At 36.6% G+C, this 12,500-nt stretch overlaps 2 protein-coding genes across 3 annotated transcripts in view; both read left to right on the top strand.

Annotated features, from left to right (window-relative positions):
- Positions 1–7,469, top strand: part of LOC113803858 (uncharacterized) — a 9,382-nt gene extending 1,913 nt beyond the window's left edge. Inside the window, exons 2-4 of the mRNA XM_027354669.2 lie at positions 2,836–2,978; positions 3,915–4,043; positions 6,319–7,469. Of these exons, the coding sequence (XP_027210470.1) occupies positions 2,836–2,978; positions 3,915–4,043; positions 6,319–7,131 (1,085 nt within the window). The 3' untranslated portion in view covers positions 7,132–7,469. The remainder of the gene's footprint in view (positions 1–2,835; positions 2,979–3,914; positions 4,044–6,318) is intronic.
- Positions 7,470–11,537: 4,068 nt separating this feature from the next.
- Positions 11,538–12,500, top strand: part of LOC113826384 (gamma-interferon-inducible lysosomal thiol reductase) — a 30,551-nt gene continuing 29,588 nt past the window's right edge. The window contains exon 1 of one of the 2 annotated variants that reach the window (XM_070130648.1): positions 11,538–11,877. In XM_070130648.1, the coding sequence (XP_069986749.1) occupies positions 11,665–11,877 (213 nt within the window). In that variant the 5' untranslated portion in view covers positions 11,538–11,664. The remainder of the gene's footprint in view (positions 11,878–12,500) is intronic. The other variant, XM_070130639.1, reaches the window with a different exon arrangement.

The raw sequence follows: 12,500 nt of genomic DNA on the forward strand, positions 1-12,500 counted from the left end.
ATTTAATTTTGAACCATCTGTGTATATTTTTTGGTAGTTTTAATATGTTGTGTTTTCTATATAGTGAAAATGTTGCTGTATCATTTGGTGTGGTGTATTTTTATTCATGTTTTCCATGAAATTTGATTCTATATTTTTTTTAGAATGTCGGACCATGGAAGAATTGGGGATATATTTGGGATTGTGCTCACTTTTATGTTTATTTTCCATTTTTTGCTTTATTAGTAGGTGATTTTGTTTTTCTAGACTTTTAATCAATTGGAAATATTCCAATTCATTTATTCTTTTGATTATTGGCATTTGATTTGTTATTGCTTGTAATGTTATTATTGGTGCGTATCTGAAGGATCCTGTGGCTATTCTTAGTGCATTATTTTAAATTTGTTAAAATGTTTTCAACTCAGTTTTATTTGTTCCACTGTAAACTGTAACGCCATATTCTATGACCAGTTTTATATATATGTTAAAGAACTTTATCAAAGTCTTTATTTGCTCCCCATTTTAGGAATGTTAATTTTTTCATTATATTTATTCTATTCATAGATTTTGGTTTTACGTGTTCAACATATTTTCTCCATGTTAGTTTGGGAGCATCAAATATCATAACTAGGATCAAATGATTATTTGTGTATTCTATCTCTTCATTACCTATTTCTGTTTTTGGGTTTTGATATATTATTTTGTTTGTGAAGCACATTGCTCAACTTTTAGTTGGATTTATTTTAAGATGCCATTTTTCTGCCCATTCTTTTCTTTTGTGTAGGCTATGTTCAAGATTATTTGTTGCTTCTACTAGGTTCTCATTTGTTGTTATTAGAGTTATGTCATCTGCATAAATAATTTTATCAGTTTCTTTTGGCAGTTTTACATCTGACATTACTATGTTGAATAAAGTGGGGCTGATTGAGGATCCTTGTGAGACTCCATTCAGTATTTTTCCAATAGCTGATCTTGGATTTGGAAAGTTATATTATTTAGAAAATTATTTATCCATCTTATTACTCTACCTCCTAATCCAATGTTTTTTTGCTTTTATCAAGATGGTATCATGATTAACCAAGTCGAAGGCTTTATCTATATCTAGACGTATTATTAGAGCATTTTTTTTTTTCTTTAATTGCTTGTCTAATTTTATTTCAATTATTTGTATTGCGTATGTTGTATTACAGTTGGGTCTAAATCCAATTAGGTCTTCGTCTAGTTTATTTTTTTCTAACCACCAATTTACTCTTCTTGTTACAATGTTTTCGAAAAGTTTGTCAATGCATGGCATTCTGCTAATAAATCTATTGGAATTTGTTTTAGTTGGATCTTTTCCTGGTTTGTATGTTGGGTTAACTATTGCTGTTTTAATTTCTTGTGGATATTCACCTAGTTCCCAATATTTATTTATTTTTTTTAAGACCATTTCTACTATATTTTAGGGGGCAATTGGGTTAACTATTGCTGTTTTAATTTCTTGTGGATATTCACTTAGTTCCCAATATTTATTTATTTTTTTTAAGACCATTTCTACTATATTTTAGGGGGCAATTTTTTTTTTTAGAATTCATGTGTAATGTGATCTGGCCCATACGCCTTCCCATTTTTTTGTTTTTTATAGCATATGCTAATTCTACTAGCATTATGTCTATATATGTAGTTTTACTTAATCAGGCAAAATAAGTAAATAAACACAGTGCAAACAGCTGAATACTCCTATAATTTGCACAATGTGGGCCTAAGCAAGTGGCAAGCGATGTTTACCTTGCATAGCCATTACTCTGGCTGAGTTTTGTCACCCCAATAAGCATGTCATTCAAACTTCATTCAAGGCTCTGTCTTGCCAGTTAGATGTGGTGGAAATTTTGCTTTCCAGGCAGAGGGTATAATGTTTACATAATGACTGCACTTATCAAGGAAGGAAAACACTTCACTTACTTATAAATGAAATAGTGTGGGCAGGCAAAGAATGATATAAAAGAAATAAAGAAAAGGGGTTGTGATAAGTACTACAAGGATAATAAGTCCAGCCTTACCATGCTTCTCAGCAAACAGTTTGTATGTGTGAAAACCTTGCTTAAATTGTGTTTGAAGATATAGGTTATAAAGTTATGATTAGTCTGTGTCACTCATAAAAAAGCATTGCACTTTTAATGTAATTTTCTATTTCAAATGCAGGAAATATGGCTATTAGCTGGGAGTCCAGGGACAAGCCCTTGTCTAAGGAAATACAATGATTGGCTGAGATTCTGTAGGTGAAGTTAGGAAAGTTTTTGGTTCATAAGGGTTTGTGGTTTTCCAGGAATGCCCCCAAGCTTGTTAGCTGGAGTCATTGGAAGTGAGTCTCAAAGGGGTATGATCACTTGGTAGACAGTTATGCTGTACCTCTGCAGTATCGCTGGAGTACCACATACCCTCTCCTCCTATCAACTTTAGTATCATTGCTATAGCTGCATTTTGCTGACTGAAATCACTATAAATGTATAATAGCAATACATAATAGATACATAATAATAAATGTACATAAGCAATACACTGATTCCAACTTCAGTGGATTTTAAGAAGCCAACCTATTCAGGAATATTACTGTGTTCTCTCTGTATTCTTGAAGGTGTACATGCAAATAAAAGAAATAAATTTAAAAAGTAGGTTTGATATCCTGTGGCTGAACTGCTGAAAACATTTAGGTTCAGTGAATAATTCAGTCACTGCAGGTATATCCTTGATACACTATCATGTGCTTCTTTTCACTCTCAGCTGATTGTTGTTAATGATTAATAGTGTTGTTTTATGGGCAATACCATAATTTTTTTTCCAGTACTTGCTATTATGTATATTCTGTTCTTTCTGCAGGTGAAACAAAAGACAGTATCCACTGGGTCCTCCCTAAATTGCAAGGTGCTCCTCCTCAGGGTGTGAGTTTAGATGACCATGCTCCCTTCATAATCAATCGGGTTGTGAACAAGGACTGCAGGAGAGGTCGAGCATACTGGAAGGTACTGAAGCAGTGTATGATATATGTTTTATTGAACTGTTCATTTACTGAGTGTGTAGACTATACATATGTGTTTGTATAAGGGTTTACTTGTATGCATATATGTGTCTATTTCTTTACTTTACATGCAAGTGTGTGTGTATGTTGGTGCATGCATGCGTCACTGACAGTGTGCGTGAGTGGGTGCATATGTGGCTGGGTGTGTGTATGTGTGGTTTGGGTGCATGTGTGCATGGGTGTGTGTGAGAGTGAATGGGTGTGTAAGAGAGAGAGAGAGACAGAGATTTTGTGTGTGTGTGTGTGTGTGTGTGTGTGTGTGTGTGTGTGTGTGTGTGTGTGTGTGTGTGTGTGTGTGTGTGTGTGTGTGTGTGTGTGTGTGTGTGTGTGTGTGTGTCTGTGTGTCTGTGTGTGTCTGTGTGTCTGTGTGTCTGTCTGTATACCTGTTTGTGTGTCTCTATGTACAAGAGATAAAGTTGTTATTTAATATATGATTAGTTTCTTAGATCCCTCTGAAATTTTGTGAAGGAATAATGATTTCAAAGCTATGAATATGATATTTTGATTGCAGTTGTTTACCAGGCTAGAAATTTTATAGTATTTACCAAATACCATACGTGAAAATGTAGATGTAGAAATACCAAAAGTCAGGTGGGATGTGCATAAAAGTATTTATTTTCCAAAGAGAATTTATTTATGTTCATCCCTACAGCTCTTGCCTGGCATTAGGAGTCTCTTGTTAGAAAAACAAAGGAGTCAATTCTTGCCTTGCATCATAATTTTGTGCGCTGTTTCACCTGCATTTGTATGTGTGCTACTTTCTGATATTGAAGTGTACATAAGTTTCTGTTCAGTTTTCAGTCCAAAGAATTCAGTATTTCCAACCACAGTTATTTATGTTATATTCCATTTTTTCATGTGCAGTCCTTTTTTATTTCAGAGAAAGAATTCTGTGCCTGTAAAAGAAGAGGTCATTATTGAAGTAGATGAACCTCCAAAGAAGAAACGAAAAGAGTATGGAACAATAAAAAATGATTGCCCAGCTAGAATGAGTATTAGAACCATAAAGGTAAGAGTTTTTCTTTCTTTCTTTCTTTTATTAGCAAGATAGCTGATTTTAAAGGATCTGTTAGGATCTGCACTTGTAGGTGGGATTGTATAGCTACATCTCAGTTTGATTTTCTATCTTTACTAAGTTTTCAAAGTGTCATACACAAATTTTGTGTGGATTTTTTTTCCTCTTTTATGAGCTCAAAATTTGTGACAGTTCAGCTGTATCTGACAGAACAGCTTAACTGGATATATATGATTTGCAACAAATTATATATTTGATTATGCTGTTATATACTGTTGAAAAAATTAATGCTGTTGGAAATATTCATTAGATGTAGAAAACCTCATTTCATGTCCATAAATATTAATAAGTGCAAAGTAATTATGGTATTCCTTTGAAAAAAAAATTGCAGCTCTAGATTTTTTCCTTGTTTGGATTTGTGAAAAAACTGATATTACATATGATTCCAGTAATGATAAAAAGAGATTGTGAAATTAGTATACAGTGATTACAGATTTTTTTTTGTTGTATTATTTTATGTGATATAGAATATTTTGAAATAAATGTCGTGAAAGTGTCAGAGGTTGGAAAAAGGGGTCGCCAGTGTAAAAAGGTTGGGAACAACTATATTAGAGGAAGAATCATGTCCAATAAAACTGTTTCTTTGTTTCAAAGTCACATCATTTGCACATAAAGCCCTTTTGTCCAACAGTTACTTTTTTTAAAACTATATGGTTATTGAATAAAAGGCAATAAAATCCTATTTTGGTTTTATGGACCTCCATTTAATGGATATCAGAAGCAACGGACAAAATTTTGGAGTAGCCGACTCAGTCTTTAAGTCCTGCTTGCTGCAAACGAGTTGTGGCAAGACTGGACATGAGTCACTGCTTTGCAAGTTAGCAAGGCCATCACTTTGTTTACATTGGTACAACCACATATATAGTGTATTGCCCAAGGTTTTTGCCCCTTTCTTTTTATTATGTGTCAGTGTGTTTGAGTGCTTTAGAGTTCATCATTCTCTGAACCATGTTGTCTAGTAAGAGAGTAGAAAGGTGGTAGATTTAACAATAGCACAAGAGCTTAAGTTGATCAGAAAGTCAGAAAGTGATGCATCTGTGATACGTGTATATGAGGAATATGGCAGTTTTTGATATACAGGTATTGTACTCTGTCAGATTGGATGGTGTGCTCTTTTCTTTGTAATGTAATTTTTGGTATCAGCTACTACAGACTAAGGACAATCAGCAATATTTGATTTGATTTGATGATTGTTTATTGCGTTTGGTGTATTATCTCTTGGAAATATTCCAATTGCCATTAGAATTAAGATTGCTACACTTTATGTCATATACAGTTCCATGTCATATAACTTCATGACTAAGTGTTTTGATTCATGGCTATTTAGGTTAACCTCTTCACAAATGACTGGATACAGTCTTCCTTTATCTTGTCTCCTAAAACTATGCTCATGAGTTTTAAATGTTTTCATTTGTGTTTGAAGTTATTTGTACAATATACAATAGTATCTGTGCCCTTAAATAATGATAGCTAAAGATATTCCTCGTCATCCGTCACAATGGTGTATACACTAGAGTTGTACTTAGGCCTATATTAATAAAAGACATAGAATGAGTAATTTTTTGTTGTGTAGGAGGATGTGGTGAAAATCTGTCGTAGACTTCAAAGAAGCTGTGTATAATTATAAGAAATGGAAATTTTACTCATGGTTCATCTTAAGGGGCTATCCCACTTGCACCTTTTCTGTCACTTTTTGCATTTCTGTATAAACTTTTCATATGGAAATGGACTGACTTTATCACACTACAACAGCAGCAAACACTACCCATGTAAACAAACATGGCGCCATTCAAATGAGGTTCCGGGAATGCATATCACATTATTTTAAAGAAATTTGATTATATATATTGTAAAGAAATATTCTAGAGTATTAACTCATTTTACATTCATTTGTTTACATCTAATTTATTAAGGAAAAAAACTAGTTGTATGGATCCTCCATAGCATAAAAACAAGTTGAAAATTAGTCAGACAGAAATGGTCACAACCATCTTCACCTGGGTGGCATTATATTTGCAAATGATACTTATTCAAAGCCTCGAATTCCGAAAGAAATGCAAAAATTAATGGAGAAAGTGCTATTGTGATGGGGCCTTTGTGAAATTTTAAATCACCTAAACAAGCAAGTTAGATGTATTATTTAAGCATGTGTATTGTGTTGAAAAAATATTGTTATACTCCACTGAATATCAAATTCGTTATCTTTCAGGCATTTCCTGATTTTGCTGTGAGGCCAGAGTCAAGCAAAAAGATAAAGAGCAAGTTTGCAAAGTTGCTGAAGCAAGCCATTAAGAGAGGAGATGTGAAGGGTGAAGAGAGATTCGTAGTTGCCATTAGCCGAGGAGGCCACCATCAGAATCACCTGAATGAAGTGGACGAGGAACGGTCATTACCAGTGCATCCTGAAATTGTGGAGTATATTACAAAGCTTGTGACTGAAGAAAATGTAAACTCTCCAAAAACAATAAAAAGTTTGGTTGCTGAATTTGTAAGAGAGAATTTCAGTTTAAGTGAAGCATCAAGTGGAAACAGATGCTATTATCCAATGATAAAAGACATACGAACAATCTTGAGAGGGATTATGTGCAATGTAACACCAAGGAAAATTAAAGTAGAACATGTCACAAACCCAGAAGTTGAGTGTGTCATCACCACAAAGACAGAGGTTCTTGATGATGATTTGCTAAATGAAGATGAAAGTGAACACCAAGTTATCAGCCTTACAGAAGGTTATCTCACCCTGCATTTCATGAAGGAATCTCCTGACGAAATGGACGTATCAACACACTTTGTATCAGCTCCGGAAGTGGAAACTCAACTCAGTGTTACACCAGTGATAGATGAAGAGGAAGAGAGCTTACATGTGCAAATTAATGAGGACAGAGCAAGTCTCATGTCAGCTTTGGAAGAAGTAGTGAACTTAGCTGCAGAAGCTGATAATCGGATAGCCATTCAAGAGGCATATGAATATGTTAAGAGAGCAGCATTTCTATTACAAACATCCTTAGATGGTAATAGATAATTTTTTTTTTTTTTTTCACTCATGTTGTAAAGCATTGTTTTAGACAAAAGTAAGACATTTTCTATTATACAGTTAACTGCCGGTCAAGCATGTACAGTCATCAATTCTTTTTTATAAGGATTCTTAAAAGAAGGATTTTGTATTCAAAGCTTTTGTATAGTTACACATACCATAATTAGTGTATAGTACAATAATTTAAACACTACCAATTTAATTTATTGTTATATGAGTGTTTTGGGGTTTTGAATATACTCACCTGTGCTCAATTCATATGCATTTGTCATGAACCATGACTACTTAGTCAAGTTTATCAAGTTTATATAAAGTTATTGAAATAATTGTAGTATTTCTTATCCAGTGGAATTTAATCATCAAGATAAGTTTCACATCATACAAACAAATTTCGCTTGGCATGGTTATCTGATGTGGAATAGGCTTCCAACTCTACAAGATTCTAGAACGTTCACAGTAAATTCTGGCCACAGCAAACTGATAAAACTTTCAAACGTCAGAGAAAAATAGAATCATGAGAAGATTAGATACAACAGTATACATATGCAAATACAATACAATAATAAAAAAAAAAATTGATAGTTCAAGTAAAAAAAAAGTTGAAATTTAGATTTAGAGTTTTGTTCTTAAAGCATAAATAAGTCCTGTATATATTATTTTATTTGGCCACAGTATCATTTATATAGTTTTTTTTTTTATTCACACTTTTCTTAATGTAACTAGACCCTCCAATACCTTGCTCATTGTTGTCATAGGAGGGCTTATGAGACATGGACCGAGACTCAATATAGGGGCTCACCCCTACTTTGGGCCTCAGCCCTCACCTCAGCTAATTTTGCTTGGTCTTTTCATCTCTTCTTTCCTCTTCTATATCTTCTTTATTCCCTTCTTCTTTCCCATTCCTAAGGTGTGAGAGCCATACTGAATGGATGAAAGGCTGGCTTTGTGTCAGTCACGAATGGCTCCCGGGAGCCGTGGGCAAAGTGTTCCCTTGGTTAATTGCCTAGCCCTTACCCCTCATGGGGACCCTGAGGAGTAGACCGTTTCTTTTCCCCAGTTTATTCAGGCTCACCATGGCCAATATTGAAGATTCTTTACCCTAAATAGGGGCATTAAGGCTTGCCCCTTCATCAAATAGCCTATCTGAATTTGATTTTGATGGTTTTCCAACCACTGCCCCTCCTTTGACCACGGCTCTGACCACTGATACTAATATCCCATCTTCAACACTTACGAACAACTAACAGTTCCAAAACACCCATCCAGGTTATTACTCAACCTCTAGAAAGCACCCCTTCCTCCTCCTCAACATTCTCCTCTTCATCTGCTGCACAGTCCTCTTTAATGTCTACCCCCTCTTCCCATACTACTCTTCATCCTAATTGTCCTCACCCCTGGCAGAACTACTCCTCACCACATCACCCCATCTTCTTCTAGCCCTCATCCTTCTATTGCTTCTACCTCTGCAAACCTTCTGAGTACTCTCCTTGGCCCAGCTAAGTGGGATCGATTCTCTGTGATTCCCCCCCACAGCCCCCTATTCAGAGAATATCCTCTTTCAGTAGTGCCTCCAAAAACAAGTACCCAAGGTTACCTTTCACAGTCGCTCTGATCATTCACATGTGAGGTAGCAGTCCTCAGATTTAAATTAGACCTCACTCTACATGAGGCCAGACTGGAGGCACGATAACAAGGTTTTTCTCTCAACTTATTCCAAAACAGTCCTTCCCTCTGCTCACTCACCATCACAAGATACGTCTAAATCTATCCCCTAGTCAAATTCCTTTTCCCTTCTAGATCCAGATACTCCAATCTCTACCACTTCCCCGATACCTACCCCTCCTCCTTACTTTATTTATTGTAGCAGGCAACCTAAACATTCCATACCACCCTCTTTTACTACATTCTCTCCTACACCTTCTTCTTCTGTTCCTCAGATATCCATCTCCTATTCTCCTCCTCATAAGAGAACCTTTGTTTCTCAGTCCTCTTTACCCAACTCCCATCTAGAACCCTTGAAGAAATCCAAAACTTCCTGAAGATGACCCAAGGGATTACTCCGCTCCCCCATCCACCCCCCAATCCCTCTCCTCCTGCTCCTTCTACATTTGAAGTATTTGCAGATATCCATCCTCCTCCTCAAATTCCCTCCGTCCCCCTTCCTCGTACACCCTCCCAATATACCTCACCCTCTCTACTGCTTCCACTTGAATACTCACACGAATCCTCTCTATCACAACAGCGTCCTTCTCCAGACCCCTCCCCTCCAGATATTCTTCCTGATACTTCACCGACTGCCCCAGTCCCCCTATCTCATCCCCTGGATTCGTCTCCTCTTACTTCTCTAACAGCCACTGTTTCCCTTGAACGATGTCCCTGTTCCTTCCCCAGTCATAGATACACTGTAATTCACTCAGTAGCTCTACCCCCTTATATTCCCCCTACCCCTTCCCAAAATACCTCATCCTCTCAACCACCCATACCACCCAAACCAAAACCCCCCAAAACCCCATCCTTCCCCACTATCCCTCCCACAACCCCCTGGACAGACACATGAATCTCTTTTATCACAATACCCTTCCCCAGACCCCACCTTTCATATCAAACCCCCAGACACTACTTCTTCACCTACTCCAGATCTTTTATCTCAACCCTCAGATACCTAATCCCCTACCACTGCTCTATCTCCTTAACCTTTCCCATTTTACTAATCACAGCTCTACTTCATTTACTTCCCTCCTTTTCCTTTTCATAACCATACTTTCCTATAACACCTTCTAATCTTTGACATCTAACACCTTCCCCTCTCTACAGATTCTTCTCCTACTTTTTCAACAGCTACCTCTCTTCTTCCTTGAACATTTTTCCTATACCTTCCCCAGTGACAGATACACTATAATTCACTCAATTGCCCTACCTCCTTAACCCTCACCCTTCTTCTAGTTTCTTCTCTAGTTCACCTGTTCTATTTCCCTTTTCACTACCATACTATCCTATAACGCTCTCAAACCTTGGACATCTAACACATTTTATCGTAATCTTTAAGTCTCCTGTGCCTTTTCCGACACAATACTTTACTACATACTTTGCTATATGACCTTTGATGTCTAGCGCATTTATTGTTAAACATTAAACAACATTTATGAAACTACATTTGATGATGGGAAACTTTCCATACAAGTATACTTTACCATTACCAAAGTGCTTTACTATATACTTTGCTATATGACCTTTGAAATCTAGCGCATTCATTTTCAAACATTAAACAACATTTATGAAACTACATTTGATGGAAAACTTTCCATACAAGTATAATTTACTGTTACCAAAAAGCATATGGAAAATGAAAGGGAATTATCTCCATAATTCTGCTATTGCATTTTTATTTCATTAAAAAACAAATATAATTGCTTTTCATTTTGCCCTAATGGAATGGCAAAATTAGGAACACAGAATAAAACTTTAAACATTATTTCTTTGGTTTTTCTTTTCATAATCACTATTCAGTAGAAATGCAGTACAGGAGATTAGCAATTTTTATATTAACTTTTTTTTCATTTTTAAATTGTTTCAGCTCAAGTTTTTGAGCATACAGTAAGGATGATACATTCCCTCCCCCCCCCTCTCTCCTCTCTCTCTCTCTCTCTCTCTCTCTCTCTCTCTCTCTCTCTTTCTCTCTCTCTCTCTCTCTCTCTCTCTCTCTCTCTCTCTCTCTCTCTCTCTCTCTCTCTCTCTCTCTCTCTCTCTCTCTCTCTCTCTCTCCTCCTCCTCCCTCCCTCCCTCCCTCCCTCCCTCCCTCCCTCCCTCCCTCCCTCCCTCCCTCCCTCCCTCCCTCCCTCCCTCCCTCCCTCCCTCCCTCCCTCCCTCCCTCCCTCCCTCCCTCCCTCCCTCCCTCCCTCCCTCCCTCCCTCCCTCCTTCCCTCCCTCCCTCTCCCTCTCCCTCCACAAACCATCATATTTTACAATTCTATATTAAATGCAGTTAAAATAGTCTGGGTATTTTGATGCGGTAGAATCATGAGCATTACTATTCATGTGTGTAATATCAATGCACAATTCAGTTGCACACAACGTTTAACGAAAAAAATATAGAATTAAAAGATCAATTTAAATTATATTCATTCATTTCCATTAACATTTTCTATTTTCATTTGCCAAAATATATGCGCAATAAGACTAATGTTGCAATGTAACATGGACTGAAAGTTTATTTTGAATTTGGCGGACCTTCTCCGCCGAGAATCGTATCTGCTATGTAAAGGATGTTACGGAGAAATAATTATATTATACAATATAGCATGAATAAAAAAATAACCTTGATAAATAAGTCTGAATACCTCTAAACCTTTATAAGCCTCGAATTTAGAGAGACGAAATTACTATATAAAAGGTTTTATACGGCAGATGCCAAGGTATTGTTGACGTCTGCGGCCACTTGACAGCTGCTGCTCGAGGCAAAATCTTGTTGGCAATGCTAGAATCTCTCGGTCTCTTTCCTCTTCTGCCTCGTTGACTCGGAATATGGACATGGGAGGCGGACGGCTAATACGGATAATGATTTTGGTGTTGGTGATGGTTCTGGTGTGGAAGATCTGGGATTATTCTTCCCTTCCAGTGCTTGAACCCCCGAGTTTTAACGCCGACTCCGAGATCGCGAAGGGAATTCCCTCAAATCTTCAAAGTGACCAGGAACAGAACTCGGTCCTGCAGGCGCCCGTGGATGAGGAGCACCTGGTGAGTGTTTTATTAAGGGTGGAAGGAAAGTCTTAACTTTTATTAAGAGTAGGTGTAGCATTGTAGTCTAGTGGGGAGTGTGAGAGGTTTTTTCTTTCACATCTTTTTAAAAGTTTTGGTATTTTTTCCTAGGTTTACTGTTTATAGGGTGGTTGTTTCAGTAATTTTACTCATTGTTTTTGGATTTTAGTTTTGGTATTACTGTTACTATTTGCTGTTTGTGATAGTGTAGCTGATTACATTTGTTGAATGTATTGTAGCAGATTTTCATCTATCATTCTTCATGAGTCATGTGCAATAACTTGAAAGCTTTTCTTCTTGACTTGCATTCTGTTTTTTGTGTGAATATGTACTATCAGGTTTTCCTGCCTCCAAATAAGGAATGCCTTTCTGTTGGAGATTTTAGGGAACTTACAGTATTCGGATTCATGTTTGGAATTATGAAAAGACCATTCAGAATACAGTTAAATATGAAGATAGACATGAAGATGTTCAGAGCTAATAATAAATCTATTGTAGAACAGAATCTTGGTTGTTGTGTGAATGTTGTAAAGAGAGAAAAGAAAGCACTGCGTGTGAGTTGGGTGAATTTTAGTAGTTAACTTACAGTGCCTATCAAATAG

The sequence above is a fragment of the Penaeus vannamei genome, chromosome 2, assembly GCF_042767895.1.
Source record: "Penaeus vannamei isolate JL-2024 chromosome 2, ASM4276789v1, whole genome shotgun sequence".
NCBI classification, from domain to species: Eukaryota; Metazoa; Arthropoda; class Malacostraca; order Decapoda; family Penaeidae; genus Penaeus; species Penaeus vannamei.